The sequence below is a fragment of the Sylvia atricapilla genome, chromosome 3 (genome assembly GCF_009819655.1).
Source record: "Sylvia atricapilla isolate bSylAtr1 chromosome 3, bSylAtr1.pri, whole genome shotgun sequence".
Lineage (NCBI taxonomy): Eukaryota > Metazoa > Chordata > Aves > Passeriformes > Sylviidae > Sylvia > Sylvia atricapilla.
In genome coordinates, this window is record NC_089142.1 from 71187578 (window position 1) to 71210733 (window position 23156).

Genomic DNA, 23156 nt, shown 5'->3' on the forward strand with positions numbered 1-23156 from the left:
AATACTCCCCTCTCTCCGACTTAGGAGGTGTAGACTTTTTATACAGTGTTCAATTACTTTATCACACGCTATTTTCTTTTCTGTCAAACACCTCAGTTCTGTGTATGTGACAGTCAGCACTCCCCATTAGCAGCATCTCAATTTTTCCTCACGCCTGTGTTATAAAAACTCTACTTCTTTCACGACCCACCGTTACTATTTTTCCCAAATAAGAACTAATTATATATTTCTGAGCTTTTCTCTAGTGTGCAGCATTGAAATATCCAAACATATCAGAGGCATCACTGGATTTATTTCAGTGATACTCTTGCATGACAAGGCAGTGTTGCATTCATTTCACAGGTGGAAGAAACAAAAGCCACTGTTATTCAGAAAGCACACTACAACTGAGCGCCTGCTTTGACGTGCACATAGCTCCTGCTGCCTATGCATTTCTCTTTTCTGTGCATTTCAGTTCTCTTCTGAGAGCCTGCCCTTATTTTCCAAGCACAGCACTTACTGAGATCTATTTCACGAGTCAGCATTTTCATGAGCACGAATCCCAAAGCACAGGGAGTTGCACACAGCTACTGATCACCGACAGAAAGGCTGGTTGCACCACTTGCCCAACTGCACACGGGAGTGAAATAGCCTCAGAGGCAGAATTCAGAATATCATTTAATCACATTAACGAGGCATCTATTTGCATTGCTGCCCCTAATACCCTGCTTCAAGGAGCACACACCTTTCCTATCTACAGCCCAGCAAGGCCTGTCACCTCATTACCACCCCAGTGCCTGTGCAATTAAACAAGCAGAAATGCAGCTGCCTACCATTATAAAAGTGTTTAATGACATTTCTCACAGAGCCTCAAATTTCTCCCTTTTCTACAGCAATATATGGGCAAAACACAAAGTATTGCTGATGTAATGATGCCATTATCAGCTCCCTGCTTGCCTCTGGGCATGCCAGAGGGAATGAACTATTTAGCCATTTCTTTTCTTATGCTTTGGAGCTCCCAGTGACTTTCAGCATCTCCCACAATTGGCATCTGAGCTGGCCAGGTTATATAAAAAAAAGACTGGCTTTGTGTACAGATGTCAAGGGGCAGCAGCAAGGCTGCAATGTGTAATTGAATGAATACTGGGTGACTGACCCAATTGTACTGAAACTGCCTCATAAAATTCAACTCCAAAGACCCGGGCCATAACAAAATATGAAGTGCAGTTATAGCCAGAAGAACAACAGTATACAGATGGCAACTCTAACAAATATTTTCCATGTGCTCTTCTTCTTATTTCTTTACTTTCCACACAGAAAGCCCCCCCACAGGTTCATACATTTCACTGCTCTGCAGAATTCACAGAGCTAAGAGGAAGAGAGATCAAATTTTTTAACAATGCATCCAAAGCAGCACTACAAACTAGGATTGAGTTGTCAAATCTGCATTGCTAACAAGGATGCACAAACCCATGAAGACTTTCAGGACCAGGTGCTGAGTGGGAAAAAACATTCTCTCTACACAGATTTCTTTTTTCTGAGTCTCTAACAAGTCACTGAAGAATAAATATGGAATCAAACATTGCCACTTCAATGACAGCAGAAGTACAGTTCTAGGATAATTCTGTGGAACTATGGTTTTAAGGGAATTTAATATTAATCTGACCTTATCAACAAAAGGAAATCATTAGTAAGCAATTAATTTGGCCCAAGCCAGTGATAGCTGGATTAACCAGAGATTCAAATCCAAAGATTCTTCTGTTACAGATGCAGCATTCACACAGACTCTTACAAGTGTATTTGTTTTATTTATGGCACAAATTTCACAGTAGTACTCTGTTTCAAATCCTTGTTAGCCTTCAGAGTGATACCATAGGAATCCCTTACCCCTTGCAGAGATTAGCCCATCATGCAATGCACACACAGCAATCAAAACCATCCATAAACCAGCCATGAACCAGCCACGGTTACCAACTAAAAACTGCTTCTAACTACATTTATTCCCAGGTTGTTTTCTTCTACCACAAAACACTGTCAGAGAGTAGCCCCTCACAAGCTTTCCAATTAACTGACAAGGTAATGACCCACAAGAGTAACCAGGCAGTCAATACTGACTCATTCTACCAACAAAGAGCTTTAACGGCCATGATCTGTTACATGTGACTTGAACCAGAAACAGCATTTTCTTTTACAACTGCCCTGGAGCATCATATTTCATTTTAAGAGGGGTATTCTGTCTGCTTAAAAGCTGCTTTAGGTATTACTACAAGGGTAAATGGTTTTAGAAAGAGCTCTTTGGAATAACACTAAATTCTTGCCTGGGAAGGCGTCCACAGCTTTGACTCGTTGCTATTCTTCTCTGACAGAACAGCTAATCAACAATTTGACAGCTTCTCCTCACAAGTCTTAGCAATCCATTATGAGGACCATTTAGAACTTACTTCTCAAATTCAATATAAGCTAACTCCATCACAGAGAAAGCAAAGTTCTTGATCCAATTGATGAAAGGTCTAGAGTAAGACAGGAATTCAATTAACACAAATTTAACTGACTAAATATGGAGGAAAAGAAAGGTTTTTAACACTTGCAGAACTCTCAGCAATCTATACATCATGTGCAGTATCTTCAGTCATGCAGATGACCACACATGCCTTTCATTTAAATGACATGCCACAGACTTAAACACATTGGGACCCATTAGGAGGAAAGAAGAAAATGAATGCGCTGCATCCCAAAGTATCACTGTATACAAGCTAGACTTGAGCAGGAAAGCAGTAGCTGAGGAATGATGTGATTTCTGGATCACACATGAAGCAATACTTAGGCAAAACACAGACTTCAGCTGGGGAGTTGCAGGAAGGTGTGGGAATGCTGCATGTTCATGAACTGAAGTTAATCTGGCATGTAACAATAGACCATGGGAAAAATTTTAGGATCCAAACACTTCAGGCAGTATCCTTTAAGTACCTCATTTTACTGATATTAAAAATAGCTACTAAGTATATTTAATTGTAATAACACAGTTGGAACCTGCTGAGATGATGATGATCATAATTGGGAATGGTGAGCAGGCAAAATAAAGGAAGACATTTCAGTGCAATAGGGGACAGGGGGAAGAATCAGAACGCAGTGGTCTGGTTCACTCATCCTTCACTCTATCACAGCTTCCCACAAAACCACAGAGGACATGAATAGTCACAATATAACAGATAATGTTTAAAATGCCTTTAAAAGACTCTTCCAATAAGTTTTCATTTGCATGCAGGAATTACAGATACTCTGGAAGTGGCTTTGTTCAAAAGAAGCAACTAGCACAATACTGGGAAGGCTTTTTTAGGGTTTTTCTTAAAGGAAGGCATGTTTCTGAATGTCTTTCCTTCCACTACGCTAGTATACTTCCCTTTGCATACCAAGCTATTATGTATTTATGTTTTGCTTCCTAAGAAAAAATTCAAAGAATGCAAATGGGCAAAAGGCAATTCATGCTGTTCTTCACATTCAATATATATAAATATACACACTGTTTAAACAGAAACAGTTCCTGTATTAATAATAAAATTTTTATACAGCAACAAAAAGCACAGTCAGAATTTAGTTTCTATATCCACACAACAGAACATACCACACACAGGGTACCAGTATAAAACAAATAAATCCTGTAGTAAAAATTCTTATTTTTTACTAAAAATTCTTATTTTAAGTTGCCATCTCTGATCCCTGCCTGAAGACACTGAAAGACAAGTAGAAAGTCCTTTAACAGCAAGTATTCTTTACATTATTGTAACCTAAAAAATTTACTATAGATCTTGCCATTACACTCCCAATCCTCATACCACAATATAGTGCTTAAGCAAAAAGCACTTTAATTTCTTTAAAACTAAGCACAAATCACAAAAATTTTCAATTACCCATATCTGAATGTCTAATTCAAGAACAACAGCCTAGAAGCCCACACTCAGATTGTATGCACAAAGCATGATAGGCTGAACCCTCAATTCATACGAATGTGTATTCCCCCCTAGATAAAATCAGCAAATTTAAACAGTTTACAGTTTGATTTTGGCCCAGAGTAATGAGACTGCCTGCAAAGAATAACCTCATTCTCATGATCACAACCTGCAGAGAGCATGGCTTTTACAGTTTCATGTCTTCTAACATGATTCTTCCTCTGATTCTCAAGTCACAAGAAGCTATACTCTCTTAGAAGATAAAAATATACAAACCAAGCCCGACACTTGTAATCTTGCTTTTAACAACAAACAAAAGCTGACCTTCAAGAAAAGCTTTTGCCCAGTCCCTTGCAAAAAAAAAAAACAAAACAAAACAAAAAAAAAAAACCAAAAAAACCAAAAAAACACAACAACAACAAAAAAAAAAAACCCAAACAAACACAGAAAAAAAAACCAAAAAACCAAACAAACAAAATAACAAACAACAAACTAGAAGTGCTACTTCTGGAACATTTGATGTAAAGGTCTGCTACAGTCTACATCAAGGCAAAAATCCACCAAAAATCTTCAGTGCACAGACTTCACTGTGCCTTTAGGGAAGAAATCCACAATATAAAATCAAATCAATCAATAACTTCCTTGTATTTTTATTGTTCCCTCAATGGGTATATCTCAAAGTTTTGAAAACACATCATTTTAAAAAAACTTTGAACAAAACTATATTTAACAAGAGGCATCTTTAAGCTAGACATGTACAACTAGAAAAAACAAAAAAAAAGGAAAAACAACAATGAGAAAACATCCTTGTTACCAAAGTTTTCTTGAGGAAAACCAAGAGATTATTATTGGCAGATTTTTACCCAGACAAGACCTACAGGGCTTTACTGGCCCTACACTTCTGCTCAATGAAGTACATTCAGGGCTAGAAATGCATTAAATGCAATAAGGTAAACCACCAATTTTTGCTTTTCTTTGAAACTCTCTACCAAAAAGTTTGATTCCATCTAATCAAGAAAGATATGGGATAACAAGATACTAATTCTATGTGATTGTTTCATAAGCCTGTCTGGGTTACACATCTGACTATCACCATACTGAGAAAGCAATTTTTCAGCCAAGCACGTAAGTTCTTTTTCATCTTTGTGAAATGATCCATGGGACTTAAAACAATGATATTTTCACAGCAGCATATCTTTGTAATGGGAAATAAAACTGCCCTTTAAACTTAAGTCAGGGTTTTCCAAATAAACTCTGATTTTTTTCTTTGATAATGCTGCCCACAGAAAACTTCTATATGATGGGGGAGCTAGTTTAAAAAAAATTATAAACATACAAAATTTCTGCTGACCTGAAATGGTGAAAATCCAATTCCTCTATCTAAACCTGAGACTGTTCTTGAGGCCAGGAGATAGACATTAAATACAAGGAGAGAAAAGCTGTGTTTAACTCATAACGAAAATGAAATTTCTGGTATCTGCAAGAACTAGTCACCTGAATCAGAAGTAAAATGCAAAGTCTCATCTTGGAAAACTTCCAGCCTTAAAAATTAATCTGATCTGAGACAACAACTATCAAGAGTTGTACTTTAAGGCACAGGAGCATCCCACCTTCTGCACATTTCAATCTACAAAGTTCTCAAAGGAATATGAATGAAAACTAAAAATTATGCACCTACCTCTGAGTGATCAGAGAGCTGGCTTTTCTCCAGCAATTTGCTCTTCAAGATATCATTTGCAGAGTAGTATTTCTTCACCGCTGCTATACATCAAGGGTTGCTTCAATACCTGTGCTTCCCCACTCAGAACTTTTCAAGAGTCAGAACTGGAAATACACTTGCCCAATGTTTGTATAACCTCAGCTTACCAACAGAGTTTCTCACTGGCTCATGAATTGCTCATTGTCAACTCTCAAAGACTTATACCTATAGGAAGTAATTCAAAAACTCATCACCCTGCCCAGCTCTTACATACACAAATCTAAACTGAATCAACTCCCCTTTGCTGAGTGCTGCTGCTAGACACTAGCCCCAGTTAGGAGACTTGAAGAAAAATCAGGGCATTGGATGACACTTCACAGTTTTTTATAAGAATGATTAATAAAGAGGTTTTTGGAATGCCTGCAATAGAAGGACTGAGGAAGAATCTCAGTATAGTTTTGTGGTTTTTACATTAAATCCCTTTTAACAGAAACAATCAGTTCACAGACACCTGAAGATGCTGCTGGCATCTTTAATCATCACAAGAAGCTCAATTTTCATTGTCATGTATTGAGAAATCTTCTGGTCTTATAAATCACCATCAGACAGCCAAACCAGCTGGCTGTTTCAACCAACCAAAGCATTCATATGGTGCTGGATTTCCCACCACTCTTCTGCCAGCTGATGCTGCAGGGCTGTTGAAGCAGTTGTTTCTTCAGCTGCTATTGGGAACAGGAGCATCAGACTGAGAACAAAGGCACAATCAAACAGCTATCTGCAGGAGCAGTTCATCATATCCTAACTAATACTTTCCCCAGATTTTCTGACGTATCAATAGATCCCCATTCTTCTGCTACATCTGTCTGGAGTGCACAAAAACTAGAGCTTGCCCACAGCAGCTGCAATTATTCTCCTAAGAATAACATCCATTTTACTTCACTGACTGAAAGGGTCTGTCCCTGGATATTGTTGCTAGCTGTTTCTCTTCATTATATACAAACTAATTCAGTATCACACATTAATTGAGACAGCTGGTCATTTTTCCCTAAAGAGAAGTAAATAGCATTGTGCACATACCCAGAGGAATCAGCACATATGTGGCCTGGGCTTTATAGGCTGCTACATCCCACTGGATGCTGTTCAAGCAAGCAGGGGGAACCAGATGCTCAGCAGGGAAAATCAGATTCCTCATTACACCATACACGTGGATACTCAAGCAAGTGTTACTTATCCTTCTGCTGTGACTTTTCCCTTCTATAACGCTGCTTGGAAGGACAAAAAACTGCCTTTAAGATTGCTCCAAAATAACTCAGATTGCCAGCAATGGCTCTGATCTCCAAGTTGGAAGACTGGCTCGTTAATTTTCCTGCTCTGTTTTTAATCCCTTCCCGTTCTTCCCAATGAAGGCCAGTGCCTACAGTGTGAGAGTAGACTTTGCAGAAACTCTTTTTCCTCCCTCCAACAAGGGTCACCACTCCTCCTCCAGTGGGATCCAAATCATTAGGAACTTCCGAGCCATGTTTGCACCTTCACAGAAAGCAAATTCACTTCATGTGCCAAAGTACAGACATTTTATGGCACACCAGGCTTTCAATACACAGTTCCTCCTAGATTTGCTGCCACAAGAAAAGAAACAAAACCATGTGCCCATTAACTATATCCTTCTATCCTAGGCAAAGAACAAAGGAATTAAATTAATCCCAGGCAAACAAATGGAGAGGAAAACACCTACCCATCTTCAAGAAAGATGAGTCTCCTAAGCAGTCAGCTCACAAAAGACGAGGTAGATCTCTTCTTTCACCTTTGACTGTTCTTAGCCTCTCACAAAAGACTGTAGCCAAATGCTTTGAGAAAGCCAAGATGATGGCCTTGTCAAAGAGAAATCCAGGTATGGGATTAGCTGAAAATGAGACAACCTTATTATCAAGGCTCAAGATGAATTATGACATTTGATAAGAAATTGGGTATTTCCCTTCAAAATCCCCTTGAGGCAGAGGAAGCTGGCTGTAAGGACAGTCCCTCTGAGGGCTCCTTCTAGGGCAGAGTCCCCCTCACATGCCAGGGAACATCCTCTATGGTTCTGCTCCTAGCTGCAAGCCCACTGCTGCAGGTTTTGTGAAGCTGTAGTGCACAGGATATATTGGATCAATGGATCACTAAGCAAGAGAGCTACAATTTTAAAAAAACTGGGCACCATACCATCTTCATGATATCTAGCTATAATAGCAGCAGTTATAGCAGCTGTATTTTAAGAACCCTGAAAAAATATTTTGGTTCATGTCATGTAGCATAGTCAAAGACATGTTTCCTACCACAGAGAACAGTTTAAAAATTCTGTTAAGCTGTAAAAAAAACCAAAGTCAGAGCAGCATGAAAGGGCCCTACATCAAAGCAGTAAGGCAAATACACAAAGTGACCTGTGCATTGTCCTCAAATCATAAAACACTGACTGAAGTGACTCCACGGCTGAGTGCTGCCGTGCCGGACATGCTGGAACTCCAGTATGAGCTGGAGTCCAAGGCAGCAAGGTGGTATGCCACTACTGATATTGCTAATGCGTTTTTCTCCATTCCTTTGGCTGCAGAATGCAGGCCTCAGTTTGCCTTCACCTGGAGGGGCGTGCAGTGCACCTGGAACCGACTGCCCCAGGGGTGGAAACACAGCCCCACCATCTGCCATGGACTGATCCAGGCTGCACTGGAGAAGGGTGAGGCTCCAGAGCATCTGCAGTACATCAATGACATCATTGTGTAGGGGAAGACTGCAGCTGAAGTGTTTGAGAAAGGAAAGAAAATCATTCAGATTCTCCTGGAAGCTGGCTTTGCCATCAAGAAGAGCAAAGTCAAGGGACCTGCCCGAGAGATCCAGTTCCTGGGAGTAAAGTGGCAGGATGGACGGCGTCAAGATTCCCACCAAGGTCATCAATAAAACCACAGCAATATCTCCACCTACCAAGAAGAAGGAAACACAACCTTTCCTAGGTGCCATAGGTTTTTGGAGAATACACATTCCTCAGTACAGCCAGATTGTGAGCCCTCTCTACCTAGTTACCAACTAGAAGAACGATTTCCAGTAGGGCCCTGAACAGCAGCAAGCAGCCTTTCCCAATGAGACAGTCCATTCTAAATCCTACTTTCCCAAGTTAGTATGCAGAACTACGTTGAAGCCATTTTTCCAAATTTTCTCATGTAAACCAAGCTCTCTAAAAAAACCCCACCTCTTTTGCCTCTATCAGGCTTTGCCCTTAACTGAAGTTGCTGAATACTTTGAGTATATTCCAACAAATAAGATTTACACCCCCCTGAGTACTTGTATTTCATTTTGAATTGATCTTTCCCAAATGGACTCCAGGAATCACAAAGGCAGAGTGAAGTGGCTGCATAAATCTTCAAGACCAGTTCCTTGCACCACTGGCCACCCTCTAAAAACTAATACACACAACAGAGAACTTCCTTATCTTCCAATGATCCCACAAACCCACCATAGAACAAGCTCCTACTAATAAAAAATTGCTCCATATGATGAAGAGGTGGAGGATTCAAATATTTTGAAAGGTATATAATTGAATTTCTTTCAACCAGCAATCCGTGCCCAGACAATAGTCCAGATGGAACTGTGCAATTTCTTTTAAGAATGACATGCTGTAAGGACACATGCATCTGCAGATATGGATAAAACAAAGAAACTGCTAAATGAAACTAAATATGAACTGAAATATAACAGATTTCCTCAGTTTGTATTGTGAAATAGAAAGAAACAAATAAAGGAACTAACAGATACTGAAGTGAATAGGTCAAATAATTAATATGGTCTTTTTTTGTAATTAGAAAACTCAAATTACACTAGTTAAAAACAAGTATTTCTGAAATAGTGTCCAGTAGCAAATATGAAAATGATATATTTGGATGCCTTTTACAATCTCCAGAAGAAAGTACTTGACACTGAAACACCCAGATCCATTTTCCTCTGATTTCAGTGTGTTGTCTTCAGTTATAACACTGGCATGTGTGACAGTGCACACAACACCAGCTGCTCCCACCTTTTAAACACATCTCCACACTCCCCCATACAAGTGAACTGAGCTTTTGCCCTGCAATTTCCCCATTTTAAAATAATGATTATACCCTTCAGCTTACCAAGAGCAATTAAGCCTGTCTGGATGAGCAAAACGACCACATTCTGCAGTCTCAACCTCAGTGAGAACTCCCTGTCAAAACATATTTCTTCTCCCATTAACCAGCAGGTTTTAACCGTGTTTTCCAACAGCCCTCAAGTAAGGTCCCAGGGTAAGGTGCCTAACATTTCTTAACTCTTCAAACTCAAAGCATGCTTTAGGTATTGACAAAGGCTCTTTGTATTTAAAAAGTTCACCACACACCAAAGATAAACAAGACAAAACAAAGAACACTCCTGAAAAAATAACAACACTCGACAAGAAAAACAAGCTTAGGACCAATGCTCAATCCAGTGTTATATTTTACTTGCTCTTTTCCTCCTTCACACAGAAGGGCAAGTATTTGGGCAAGTATTCTTTGTTTAATATGTTCTGTCATGTTCTTGGAAGTTTGCTTCAATATATTGAACAATTTTTTACCTTTTAGTGACCTGCAAGCCACCAAATGCAATTCATTACAGCACAGATTGTCTTAAGAGATGCTTCACACTAACCCTGCCTGTGTTACTCCACTACTGAATGCCATTCATGTAGCCAACAAATAATTATGCAAAAGCACATTATATCAGCACTTTACTGACAAGCACAATGTTGGTAGAATAAATACAGATTATCTTGCAGCCCACCATTGAGGAGCTTGTAATTTACTGCCCACTGATATTGAACCTTCTACATAATCACTGATCTCTAGTACATGTGCATGAGTAATAGCTTTATTTCTCAAACATATAGCTCTAAATTTGGAAAACTTTTCTTGCCCTCTGCAACTATTCATAAAATAGAATGCACATTTCCAGAAAAATCTCTTTCAGATTAACTATGTCAAGACTTTGGAATTTAAAACTACTATGTTTAGAGCATCAAGAAAGTATTTAAACCTGTTACCTAATGAACAATATTTCTTCCACAAGAAGTACTGATTTAGAATAAGTCAATTCAAGTTGCAACCATGGAAATTCTGGCAAGACAAAGGAAAAAGAACTTACAGCAAGGGTGGTGAAATGCAGGATGCCTAGCAAGGCTGCAAAATCTCCATCTCTGAAGACATACAGAACTCAGAGACGGGACTCTGAGCGACTGGATCGCAGTTGGAAATTGCAGCCTCTCTTTGAGCAGAAGTTTAAACAAGGTAATCTCCTAAATTGTTGTTCAGCTGTGTGACAATCTAGGTGATGCCCATAGGCACACAGGAATTACATCCACACCAAACGTCTTACTATGTGCATGATGTTTTTTCATCTTACAGAAGAACAGGCCTGAATTCAGACATAAAATTTCTGTACCTGAGGTATGATAGACTGCACAGCTTGAAAAGGAAGCCACTCATCAATTAAGCTCACAGTTAATCTGAATAAATTCTCACTGTTAAATAACTGCATTTACTGCATTCGGTTTAGCTGAGATGGAGCTAACTTTCCCCACAGTACTGTGCTTTGCATTGGTGGCTGAAAAGGTGTTGACAACACACCAGTGTGTGCTACCGCAGCATCAGCACCCTCTCTCTCCAATATTCCACCCTCCCACACCAGCAGTAGGCTGGGAGTAGGCAAAATCTTAGGAAGGGACATAGCCAGGACATGTGACTCCCACTGACCAAAGGGATATGCCATACTATAGGATGTTTGGGATGTCTGCTGATATAAGAGCTAACACAAGGAGGAGGAAGCAGGGGCATTCATTATCTACACTGTTTGTCTTCCAGAGCAACTGCTATATCTGCTGAAGCCATGCTTCCTGGGAAGTGTCTAGAGATCACCTGAGAATGCAAAGTAGAGAATAAAACCTTTGTTTGCATGCATGCAACATTTCGGTTTAGCTTTAATAAACTGCCTTATCTCAACCTATGGATTGTTTTCCATCTTATTTTCTTTCCCCAGACCAGCTGAGATGAGGGAGTGATAGAGTGGCCTTGTGAGCACCTGGTGTGCAGCCAAGGTCAACCCACCGGAGTCCCAACAGCAGAACTCCACCTATGGGAATGAAGCAGAAGCACCTGACCACTGGTGACAAGAAAGTCAACCAACAAAAAAAATCCCATAGAAGTTTCATTCATTGCATTTTTTAAAAATTAACAGAAAGAAATTATTTTAAAATTTCCGTTCCAGTTAGGAACTCATTTTGAATAATGAATGCCTGTTTCCTCTCAAGTGACTCTGCTATTCATGGCGCTAGTAAGCAAACAACTCAGGGAAAACTCCTCCTGAACCCATACTATTTAGCTCGCTTTTAAATCATTTCCCAATGAGGTAAGTGCAACCCAAATATTACAGCAGCAATGAGAGAAAAAAATAAGCTGAATATTCTTTCATAAGCAAATCCAAAACTAAGAAAACTCAAATCAGTTTCTTAGACAGACTGCTTAAGATCTTTTATTCCTCAGTCTCAGAAACACAGGTATAAGATATTATTAAAACAAGCTAAACTTAATGCAAGAAACTACTTTCCATAACCTAATTTAAAATTTTAAACACATGTCAAAAGAGAAGAATATGTCCTCTATAAAATGTTCTGCTGACTTAAAAAAAATTGTATAAATTAGCACACATGAGCAGCAATTTCTCATGAATGTTAATACAACCAAACTAAATCCAATAAACATGATGGGAGAAGAAAAAATTGCAAGCAACATAGTTATTGCTTATCTGGAAGAAAAGTACGTTAGGATAAATAGGAATTTTATTTTCTCTCGGTGACACAGCAGCAGTACCACTTTCAAACTCCCATCACCAATACCCAGTAAAGTTTCGGTACTTCAATTGCTTTTTTAAAAATAGATGAGGTTATTTCCAAAATACTGCCAAGAGTAGCTATTTTTCCATTTAAAGATCCATCTACTGTTCATTTAACTGTAAGTGTTCCAAAATTATTCATGCTGCATCCTCTTCCTCACTGCCTCGAGTCCACAGTCTGGAGTCTAGCACTCCTCATCACTTGGGATTTTATTATAATTACAGGTTCATGGAAGCAAGAAGTATCTCTATTATTTAATTGAATGGTGCCTAGTACACGCTTTCAGGCTATGAGAAATATGTTCCAATTACTGCATTACCAAACTGAGGAAAAAATTCCACCAGTCAACAAAAAATAGTAAGCTGACGATAAGAATTAACAGTTGATGGACACATATGATTTCTGTAGGTGGGTCTTCACCATAAGAAAACATTAAGTGCCAGACATTCAAATGACTGCAAACTCTTCTGAGGAAGTACATCAATATTAGAATTTCAACATCTCTTTAGAAAGTTTTAAACTGTCTAAATCCAGATAATTAGCTGGCACGATGATGAAGAAAACAACTGACAGCCAATTCAGCAGAACATACAAGACTCTACAACTAAATTGAAATTTAAATACCTCTTTATTGCTCCTGGAAGATCTAAACTGAATGGAATTCGATAGGAGGATGCTAAAGTGTCATCCACAGCCTTGCTTATTTCCTGCAGCTCTCTTAAAGAAATGCAGCCAAGTAAAGCAGCCAATTCAGAGTCCTGTGACTGAATCAGCCTATCTTGTTCTTCAATTTCTCTTCTCAGCTGTTGATCTTTTCCTTCTAAGATGGCCAGTCTTGTTCGGAGATCTTCAATTTCTTTCTGCATAGAACAGAAACCAAAGTTTGCTATGAACTCTATGAAAGAAACCAATCTGCCCCCAAGAAAACCCAATAAAAGTGTCAGAAGTAGCATTAAATAAATTTGTCCAATTTAGCAAACGTTAAATGATACATCCTATTGCTGACACACAAAAATTATTATGACAGTTGTATCCAGAAATTGCAGTGCTTACTGCAGTCTGAAACTCACCATCTCCATTTCAACACCACACTTCATGTCCCTCTTCCAACACCTACTGTCAGCCTTCATTCTTTTAAAATACATAGGTATTTCCCAAGTTCACAAGCTAAAACCTTCCACCAAAAAAAAAATGTCAGCTCACCCATGGCAACAGAATCTTGTTCTACAGACTGGCAGCTAAACTGATCAAACATCTATCTTGCAGAATACCCCTGCAATGGTTTGTCTAATGGTTCCAATCTGACATGAAGCACAGGATGCAAGCAGAGAATCACTGACTATCTAACCAGCTCTTCTGATAATTAACATTTCATTTTTACTAAAAGCAGAAAATCCTCCCCTTGACTTAAAACACACAGAACTTCAACCTCAGTTGCACTCATTTTTTAGAAGTTCAAATCGTGTGCATTATGATATCCATGTTTTTGCAAGAGCAAACTACAATTTTAAGAATCATAGAATTGTAAACTCGGTAATGCTGGAAAAGCGCTCCAAGATCATTGTGTCCAACCTTTGACTGAGCAGCATCCTGTCAACTAAATCACAGCATTCAGTGCTATGTCAAGTCATTTCTTGACCATTTCCAGTGATGCTGACTCTACTACCTCCCTGGGTAGCCTGCTTTAAAGTCTGACCATCCCTTCAGTGAGGAAATTCTTCCTCATGTCCAATCTTACTCTCTCCTGGTACAGCTTGAGGCCACTTCCTCTTGTCCTGTCACTTGTTACCTTGGAGAGGAGTCCCAGGTAACCTAGCTACAAACCTCCTTTCAGGTAGAGTGATAAGGTGCCCCCTGAGACTCCTTTTCTCCAGGCTAAACACTCCCAGCTCCTTCAGCTGCTCCTCATCAGATCTGTGCTCCAGACCCTTCATCAGCTTCATTGCTCTTTTCTGGACATGCTCAAACACTGCTATGTCTTCCTGAGGTGAGGCCAAAAATAATAAAAAACCTTCATGATTTTTAACATCATCCTTGCATGGGTTTTTCTTTGAAAACCCAACAGACAGCTTGCATCCAAGGAAGCAACACTTCTTGAAGGAATCTGGGTTGTGGAGTTAAAGTTAAAGAAGGCCTTAGCAGAGAATTTCATTCTATTCCTACATTTCTTACTATCTCTGTGAAACTTTACAAGCCATTTAAACTATTATCTCCACACATGGCCACAGACCGTCTGTTCGTCATTTTCTATACAACCTGCAAGAGATCTGACATGCTATCTATAGGCTCTCAACAGAAATCAAAGCTCAATTCCAAACTCTGATCACATTCAGTCAAACTAAAAATAAAAATGAACACCAAAAAGCCAGAAACGCAAAACCAAATCTTTAAGTAAATAGCTAGGCATTACAAAACTGACGTTAGAAACAACCATATGGCTTTTGATGGCAATGCACTTCTCCATTCTGCATCTGAGCAAATGGCAGTAACACCCAAAATGGAGTTACAGAGATAAAATTAAGTGGGTTTGAATCACTAAGATGTCATATTGATTAATACTGTAAAAAGAACCCACTCACAAATTAATAAATTTTTATTCAAAAGAAGATTTGAGTGGCACACAGTAAAAGGGTTCTGGGGTCAAATACTGAGTAATGAAGATAGTATTCTGAATATCTGAACAGACACTTCAGGTATGTATGAGGTAGAGATCTAGGGGGAAAAAAAAGCCATACTTCAATATTACAGACTCTTATAAAACACATGTACCAGGCACAGGTAACAGACTTTGGCCTTTCTTTGCTTTTTTAGAGCTTCATTTCATAACCTTAACATTATTTCAATGTTTTCGATGCAATTTACATGAAGCTTGGTTCACTAATTTTTTTAACAAACATACTTTCAGGTTTGCTGTACTGGAACCAGCTTCTCAAGTACCACTTAGAACAAGAATAAATGGTCCTTGCATATTCAAAGGTTGACTAGCTCCAAAATTGCAACTTATAATAGTCCTGCACACCAGGTTCATCAATTATTTTCCTCCTTCTTCTTTGGTTTTAGATATAGCAAGAAGAGAATGGTGTGGCCCATGTTTCAACCCATAGGCATTTGTCAAGGACAGAAAGGTCAGCAGACCAAAAACATCAGTTTTGTTTCTTTCAATCTCAAATTAGGCTTTTAGTGTGCACAAAGGACAATTCTGTCTCTGTGTTACTGGCTTGGGAATACTGCCAAAATCTTAATAGACCCTACTTAATACAGAGACCTCCATATTCTGTGAAAATGTAGTAATTGCAATCACTGCAATAAGCAACCTACACGGGAACAGAAAGGAGGATGAACGGAATCTGGTTTTACAATCACACTTCTAGGACTGAAATGTACAACATAAATAGATACCAGAAGCACACAATCTGCATTCACAGAAAGAAAGCTGCTCTGCTCAGGAATAGCTGACAGGCATTCTTAGGAGCATGGAAATTTAAATCAGTAAACTGGAATTCTCCCGCATTCTTTTCCAGAAATGCAAAAAAGCCTTTAGCATGCTCTTGGTCAGCCTCCAAGGACAGATAAAAAGGGCCTAAAGTCTCAGCACTGAGCAGCAGATGATATTCATCTCACTAAACATAAGCTGGAGTTTCACTTTGCAGATAATGAGTTTAAACTGGGATTTCCAACACAACAGCTAATCAGTGCTGACTGTATACCTCCAGCTTCACTGATGATCTTCATGAAGTAGAGATTGCAGTAGAAACATTAACACATAAATTATAGATACTGCCACAGGTTTTCAAATCCCTGAAGGCTAATGCAGAACCAATAGGAGAGAGGGCAGAAGAAAAAGTAGAGAAAAGTGGGGCTGAGGAAAATTTGGAAAAAAAAATTACTTCTGATCATGCAAGATTTTGGGCAGGAGCAATCTGTAGGGGCTCCTGGGTGCAAACAATCACCACAGATCAGCCTTCCCCAGAACCTTGAATTCCTGGTAATTTTGATAAAATGCTAATAAATAGCATGCCTGTATAATGGTATGGTTTATTTTTCCCTAGTATAACTACAGAAGAATAAAGATTCAGACGGACCGAGTGTAAAAATTAGCTGTTGTGGAGTCTTAAATACAGCAGTTTTCAGTTCAGTGTCTTGAGGTGGCTCTTGGACATCTAAATTAAGAAAATTTTCCACATACTGATAATGCTGAACTACACTATGTCTCCTCTTGTTGATGAAATAAGCTTAAAAAATACAAAGGTGATGACTAGGATAAAAAAGATATTTCTTCACCTAAGTACAATTTTGAAATGACCACATAAGATTTTTTTCTACTTCTTTGTGGGTTTTTAACATATATAAATTTATGTGGGTACACAGGCAGAGATTACCATACTATTGGATCCACCAAAGGAATGAAAATACTGCAAAAAAAGATTTCAAGACAAGACCACAGAAAAGAAGGAAAACTAGGTCTACTAGCTCTCTAAGGTGCCACATCCCTGAGTGTGATCACCAAGATTTAAAGACACATAACTAGACAGTACATTGAGATTTTTGAAGGATGGTGAAAAGAAAGAGCTAAATTTTGCTTAAAATGCTTGCAGACTTAAAATTGGACTAATGCCATCTTGAAGCATTTCATTTGCCAAACTATCACATTGTGACATCATGTGTCATTGTAAAGCTATTGTTAGCAAATGCTGGCTGCTCCGTGATGATTCCTTCATCCTTATGAAAAGCATCAATCATCTTTCAGGAACAAAAGCTGGTAAATCATGTATTTATAGTAAATTCTAACCAGAAACAGATGAAAACTTTTTGTCTTCAAATAAAAACTTCTGAAGATCAGTGCAATATTAAAACATCAAATTATAACAAAGAGCATGCTTAAAAAGATAATGAGGAAAGTTTAAGCATGCACACAAGCCACCAAATCTTCCAGCTCTGCATTTCTGTAATGAGATTAACACAACTCCTGTGGCTGCCATCTCCAATCATCACTTAGATTATCGACTGGACTCCAGCCAAGGCTCTAATTACTACACAGAAGCAAAGTCGCTATTACAATAAATTTATTTAACTGTGTGACAGTTTACAAGGTTTTCCCCACACAGCACTGGTTCTTACACACAACTTTGCAGTCCTGTTACCTGTAACCGTTTCTTCTCCTGAAAAAGCTGGTTTCGTTTTGTGGCCGAAACCTGCGTCCTCTCCTGGGAAGCTGATCTCTGAAGCCTGTGCTCTTTTTCCTGACAAAGACCATTTTCTTCACGTCCAACCCTTTGAAAAAATGACAAAAGCTAAAAATTAGCGGCTTTCATGAGTTTCAGTGTCTCAAGGATTAAATAGATCAGAATGCTACGTTACCTTTAGAGTCGTAACACTCAACCACCAGAATGATTACATTTCAAACAGATACAGTTAGAGAACAAGAGATTTTTTTTTCCCTTGGCATATCTTCCTTTATTATCTCAAACATTTACACTGTTTTTACAACACGGTGAAGAAAGAAAATGGAAAGCTCGTATAGCTTCAGGCTTCCCCCAGCTTTATCATATTTCAGAAATTTATCCATCACTGCCTTGGAAGAGACAAAACTAAGGCATGTAGTTTCTATCAATACAGAGAAAAATCTCTTAGACAGAAGTTTAGAAACTTGCCAAAGCCATTTTTGCAGCTTCTGTCAGCTTTTGGAGACTACATTAGAGATCATCTGGAGTGTTTGCTTCACAATGCCAAATTTTACTTCTCTCTTGCAGTTAGAGTTCTTTCAAAATCACAATCAGTGGGCTTCCTCCCAGTCATCTGTACAACTCTCAGCTGTAAATCTTTGCATGACTGGACTCCAAGGTAATCAGCACAGTATGTTATGTATCAATTCCATAATCTGCCTCTCAAAACGCACCTGCAAACAACGCAAATCCATTTTGCCTTCCATGTTCCCTCGTAAGGGTATGTGCACTTGAGAAGGAAAATTGGGTTTCCGTGTCCATCTCTAGAGACAAGTGCAGGCATCTCCACATAAAGAGTACAGATTCATTTCAGTATCTTCTTTAAATAATACTGTGTCTCAAACAATGTGTTTTGTGGCATGATTTCCCACTGTAATCTTGCAAAGCAAATACATCCATGCCACATATAAAACATGCATTGTAAGTCTGGTTTAAGCATGATTAATTACGCAATTATGATCTCCATGCACAGGTGTTTAACAAGTGTGTGTAGAACACGAGGTTTTCATCTATTCTGCAGGACCATCAAAAGACACGCATGCTTTACTCCCTCTCTGTGGGCAGCAGAATGTACTGGAAAAGCAAAATAAAGCTTCAGCACCAACACAGGCATCATTAAGCAAGTTAGACATAATTACAGTGCAACTGCATTTCTGTATTAACAGCACACACCAAAGAGACATCCCTACTATGAAGTGCTCAGCCATCACTGTGCCTTACGATCATTACAGGTTCCTGTGGCTCTGGCCAACCACACCTCCAGGCAGCTCCAGAGCCACTTTCTTTAAGCTGCAGCTGCATCATTCCTAGAGAGGTACATAATAAATTTCCAAGTGGCTGATCGAAATCTAGAAAAAATTCCATTACGAACATAGTTTATTTTCAGAACCTTCTTGGAAATTCCATGTGTATCTGTCTACTTGGTGCTGCTGGAAGACAAACAAGATCTCTCTGATCTCACCAAACTTGACGGATTTGTTTTCCTAAGCTCAACACAACCAAATCTGGCTCCCAGTACTGCCCCCCGTATCTCATGTCAACATCAACTGCATTCCCTTAAAACCTCATCTCATAATTTAACCAAGTAAAATAAAACTGGAGCATGAATTTCATGTCTTAAATAAGCTGTCATACACACTTTTCCTGCAAAAAAAAAAAAAAAAAAAGAGATTGACTTAATTACAGTAAAATGGCAATGATCTGGTCTTCTAAGGCTAGTCTGACCATCTTTTTAATTTTCCAGGTTTTAAAAAAAAGTGTCCTCTTGGGTATACTGGTTTTGTTCCAATTCAAAATGAAAACAAAAACTGAAGCCTACAAATTTTTCTTGAGGAAGCACTTACGTTTTCCACTGTATGATCTAAAAATACTGCTGGAATAGAAAGGAGTTAAACCCCTGTACAGAAGACAAAGGGTATTTTTGCTGTATCAGTGAGTCAGACCACAGACAAAGCAGTGTAAAAGGCTAAAAGAATCAAGCAAGCAAATAAAAGGGTGTCACAACAACAGTAGCTGAACTTCAGCTCAAAGAAAGGAGTGTGCACAAGACAGAAAAGGGAAGAGGATATTCAGCTGACCCTGAAGAATGGCACTGCTCAGACCTGTGCAAAGAGAAGAGTTACAGATCTAATCATCCAAAGAACAGGAACACTTTCATAAATATGTTATAACATCTATTTTATATATAAAAGCATTATATATACATAAATATAAATAGGATAAAAATAAGCAAACTGAGGGATGCTGCTTTAGTGACTCAGTTTCTATGACAAAGAAGACAACATTACCTCTAATGCCAAAATCATCATTACGAATTAATGCATAGACCAAACATATCTTAATGACAAAATAGAGAATGGTGTATCCTAATCTTAAAGGAATGCTAAAACACCCTCTTAGAGCCTCAGAAGGTAGAGGAAAACAGCTCTGAAGGAGTGCTGCTTCTTTTAAACCTCTCTTATTACTAGATGCGATAAACAGAGGCTAAAAATGCCTTCAGATTCTCCAATTTCAGAAAAAATCATTATCTGTACTGATTTTATCTAATTTTCATGTCTATCAAAAATTATACCCAAAGGTATTGATTAGCACACTGCAGCCTTTATACTAACAAGCTGCCAGGAAACAAAATGCTTCTCCACTTTCATTTATGCTATTGCATTTGAGAATAGCTTTCAATACCTACAAAGTATCCTCTTCTAACAACAGTAACTTGGAGCACAGATGAAGACAGACCAAGAAATAGAGACTTTTTTTTTTTTCCTAGGTTATCCCTCTCGGGCCATTTGACACATCTTGCATTCCTCCCATCTTTGAAGCTATCCCTTCAAGACAAGGTTTAGAATTAATTTTTGTGACTTTGTACAGTGCTGAGCTCAATACTTCTACCTAAAAAGTGGCACACAAAAGAAAGTTCCCAAAGATCTATTCATATCAAAAAATAATCTGGTTTTTACTTTATATTTAAATATCCTTTCATTGCCTGAAAGGGAGCATCAGCATTAACTCCAACAGGGAAGCGTAGCACAAGCTGCGTTGCTGTTGCCTGCTCAAGCTGCTGTGTCAAAGATTCAATCCCATTCCCACCCGACATCAATGAGAAAGGTTCCATTTAATTTGCCAGTTCATCATGATCAATGTTTTTCAGGGGAATTCTGAAAGAATTATAGGAAGAAAAAAAAGGGAGGCAGGGTGGGATTTTCATAAACAAGCTCCATATGGATACATTAGATGGCCATTGAAACTCTATTATAATTATTCATAAGTTGTATCCTGCATTTTGAAAAAAAAGAGAAGCATCGTTTTACACAACAATGAATCAACAAACTTACCAATGATCAGCAGCCCAGTGCAATGTTGCCTGAACTTGGGTGACGAACCTCTCCAAAAAACTACTAACTGAGGGATGCCTTGAAGGAAGCTGAAATTTTAATGAATTTTTCTCCTTCTCCAGTTCTTCCAGTTTCCGCCTAAATTTATCAGCTAGAAATGAAATTTTAAAAAAAGTTAAACAGTGATAAAAGAGTCTTGTTTTACCTGGGAAAAAAAAAAAAAAAACCAGTCTCTCAGCAAAAAGTAAAATCCACCTCTCTGATGGCTCTTCTACTTCCTCTTTTCATAAAATATGTCGGTCTGTCCTGCTCAAGGACAAATTAACAAGACTACAATGCAAAACTTTAAATAACCAAATAACCAAGATGCCAAGCTACTTTTTACTATGGCAAGGACAAAACGTCAGACTTCCCACCACTTTTTTTCATTTCATAGGGCTCCAAAGAATTGGCTCAAAGTTATCATCCACACTTCTTCCTAGAGTAACAGCTGAGAATTAAATTCTAGGAAAAGTGCTGCACTTCGTTGCTTCAGTTTGTCTTAAAATTTAGATAGCAGTTACACATTTAAATTTTGACCCTATAAAAAATTTGTATTGCTATTAGGTCAAGACCTGAAGAATCACACATCATATAGCAGTAAATGCACGTGTAGAAAATGCATGTGCAATTATAGCAATAAAACAATTATCATATTCCATGCTCTCTTGAATTATGCTAGGTTTATCATCCAAAACAAAAATATTTTACCTTCAACTTTAAATAAAAATAACAGTAGTCACCAAGAGACTGTTTTGATTCTACCATAACCCTATACATTTCTTAGAGTAACCACTTCTCTATATGGTACTTACTTGTTTTCTGCCCCTGTGTAGAAAACAAAGGAACATCATTCTAACTACCAATTATCAATGCAGTACATGTATCTTCTGTTGTGCCACTATACTAACAAAATCACATACATGACAGATAACAAGCCTGCCATCCAAGACAGAGCACCTTTGATGCTACATTAGTCAAATTAGAGAGTTTTGAGCTAACCCACAAATGGAAAACCTTTACTGTTCAGTACTCTGCTTGTGGCCTCACTGCATATACTTTTGTGTGATTAGCAATCCTTTTAACATTTTCAATACAATATGGTACTATCAGAATAGCATCCATCTGTGCATGCTTTTTATTGCTTTTTTTTTTTTTTATCCTCTGAGGGGATTTAACACAAGAAGTTGCTTACACTTGCTGGTTTAGCAAAATGATGCATTTCTACAAAAATCTATCATTAGTATTGATCTCCATTCTGCTTCTGTGCCAACAGGGTAGAATAAACACAGAGACTTTACTAATAAGACTAGATCTTCTAATAAGACTAGATCTTTTCCCTGTCCCAGCACACTGCTCCAGGGTGAACTCACTTTTGTGTTGTCATTGGCATGCAAAATGTCAGAAAGCCCCTGCTGAAATGAGCACCCTACCCCAACATATACCCATGTGCATAATATTCCTGAAAAGTAGTGGAAGTAAACCACACCTATGATGCATTTCTCAGGGGCCATTTCTCAGCTGAGTAGAGTCACTCTATCCCTATCACCACACTGAAACTGAAATTTGAGCTGAGACTCCCAACCTCATATTTTGACCAGAAAAACATACCAACACTTGCATGCTAATGTGGCACTTGGCGTTTCTAACCCAGCCATCGAAAACACCACTGTTACAAACAGAATAGTGAGGGCTGAAAGGGTTGGCTAGTGACCAATGACCACTGAACGCCAAAGTACATGGAAACACTTCCTTTTACTTGTGCCATTCACCACTGGGCTTCCTGGGAGTTGTGGCAACCCTCTATAGCCATTTAACAACATCCTCATTGTTCGTCGACATAATTATGCTTAACTGTGTTTATGTGTCCAGTTGTTTCATCGTTCTGCTCCTACCCCTCCTGGCCCTAGAAACACGCTATTTTGGGAAGGAAAACAGATGAGGGGATCCACATGCCAATTCCTTCTCTCTCTCTCATTAAGTCTTGGCTGCATCCTGCTTTATATATTCCAATCTACACAGTATTCAATTAGT

At 38.6% G+C, this 23156-nt stretch overlaps 1 protein-coding gene across 1 annotated transcript in view; it reads right to left on the reverse strand.

Moving 5' to 3' along the window:
* Positions 1 to 23156, reverse strand: part of DISC1 (DISC1 scaffold protein) — a 182388-nt gene that overhangs the window by 113064 nt on the left and 46168 nt on the right. Inside the window, 3 exon segments of the mRNA XM_066315725.1 lie at positions 13154 to 13389; positions 17671 to 17800; positions 21084 to 21234. Of these exon segments, the coding sequence (XP_066171822.1) occupies positions 13154 to 13389; positions 17671 to 17800; positions 21084 to 21234 (517 nt within the window).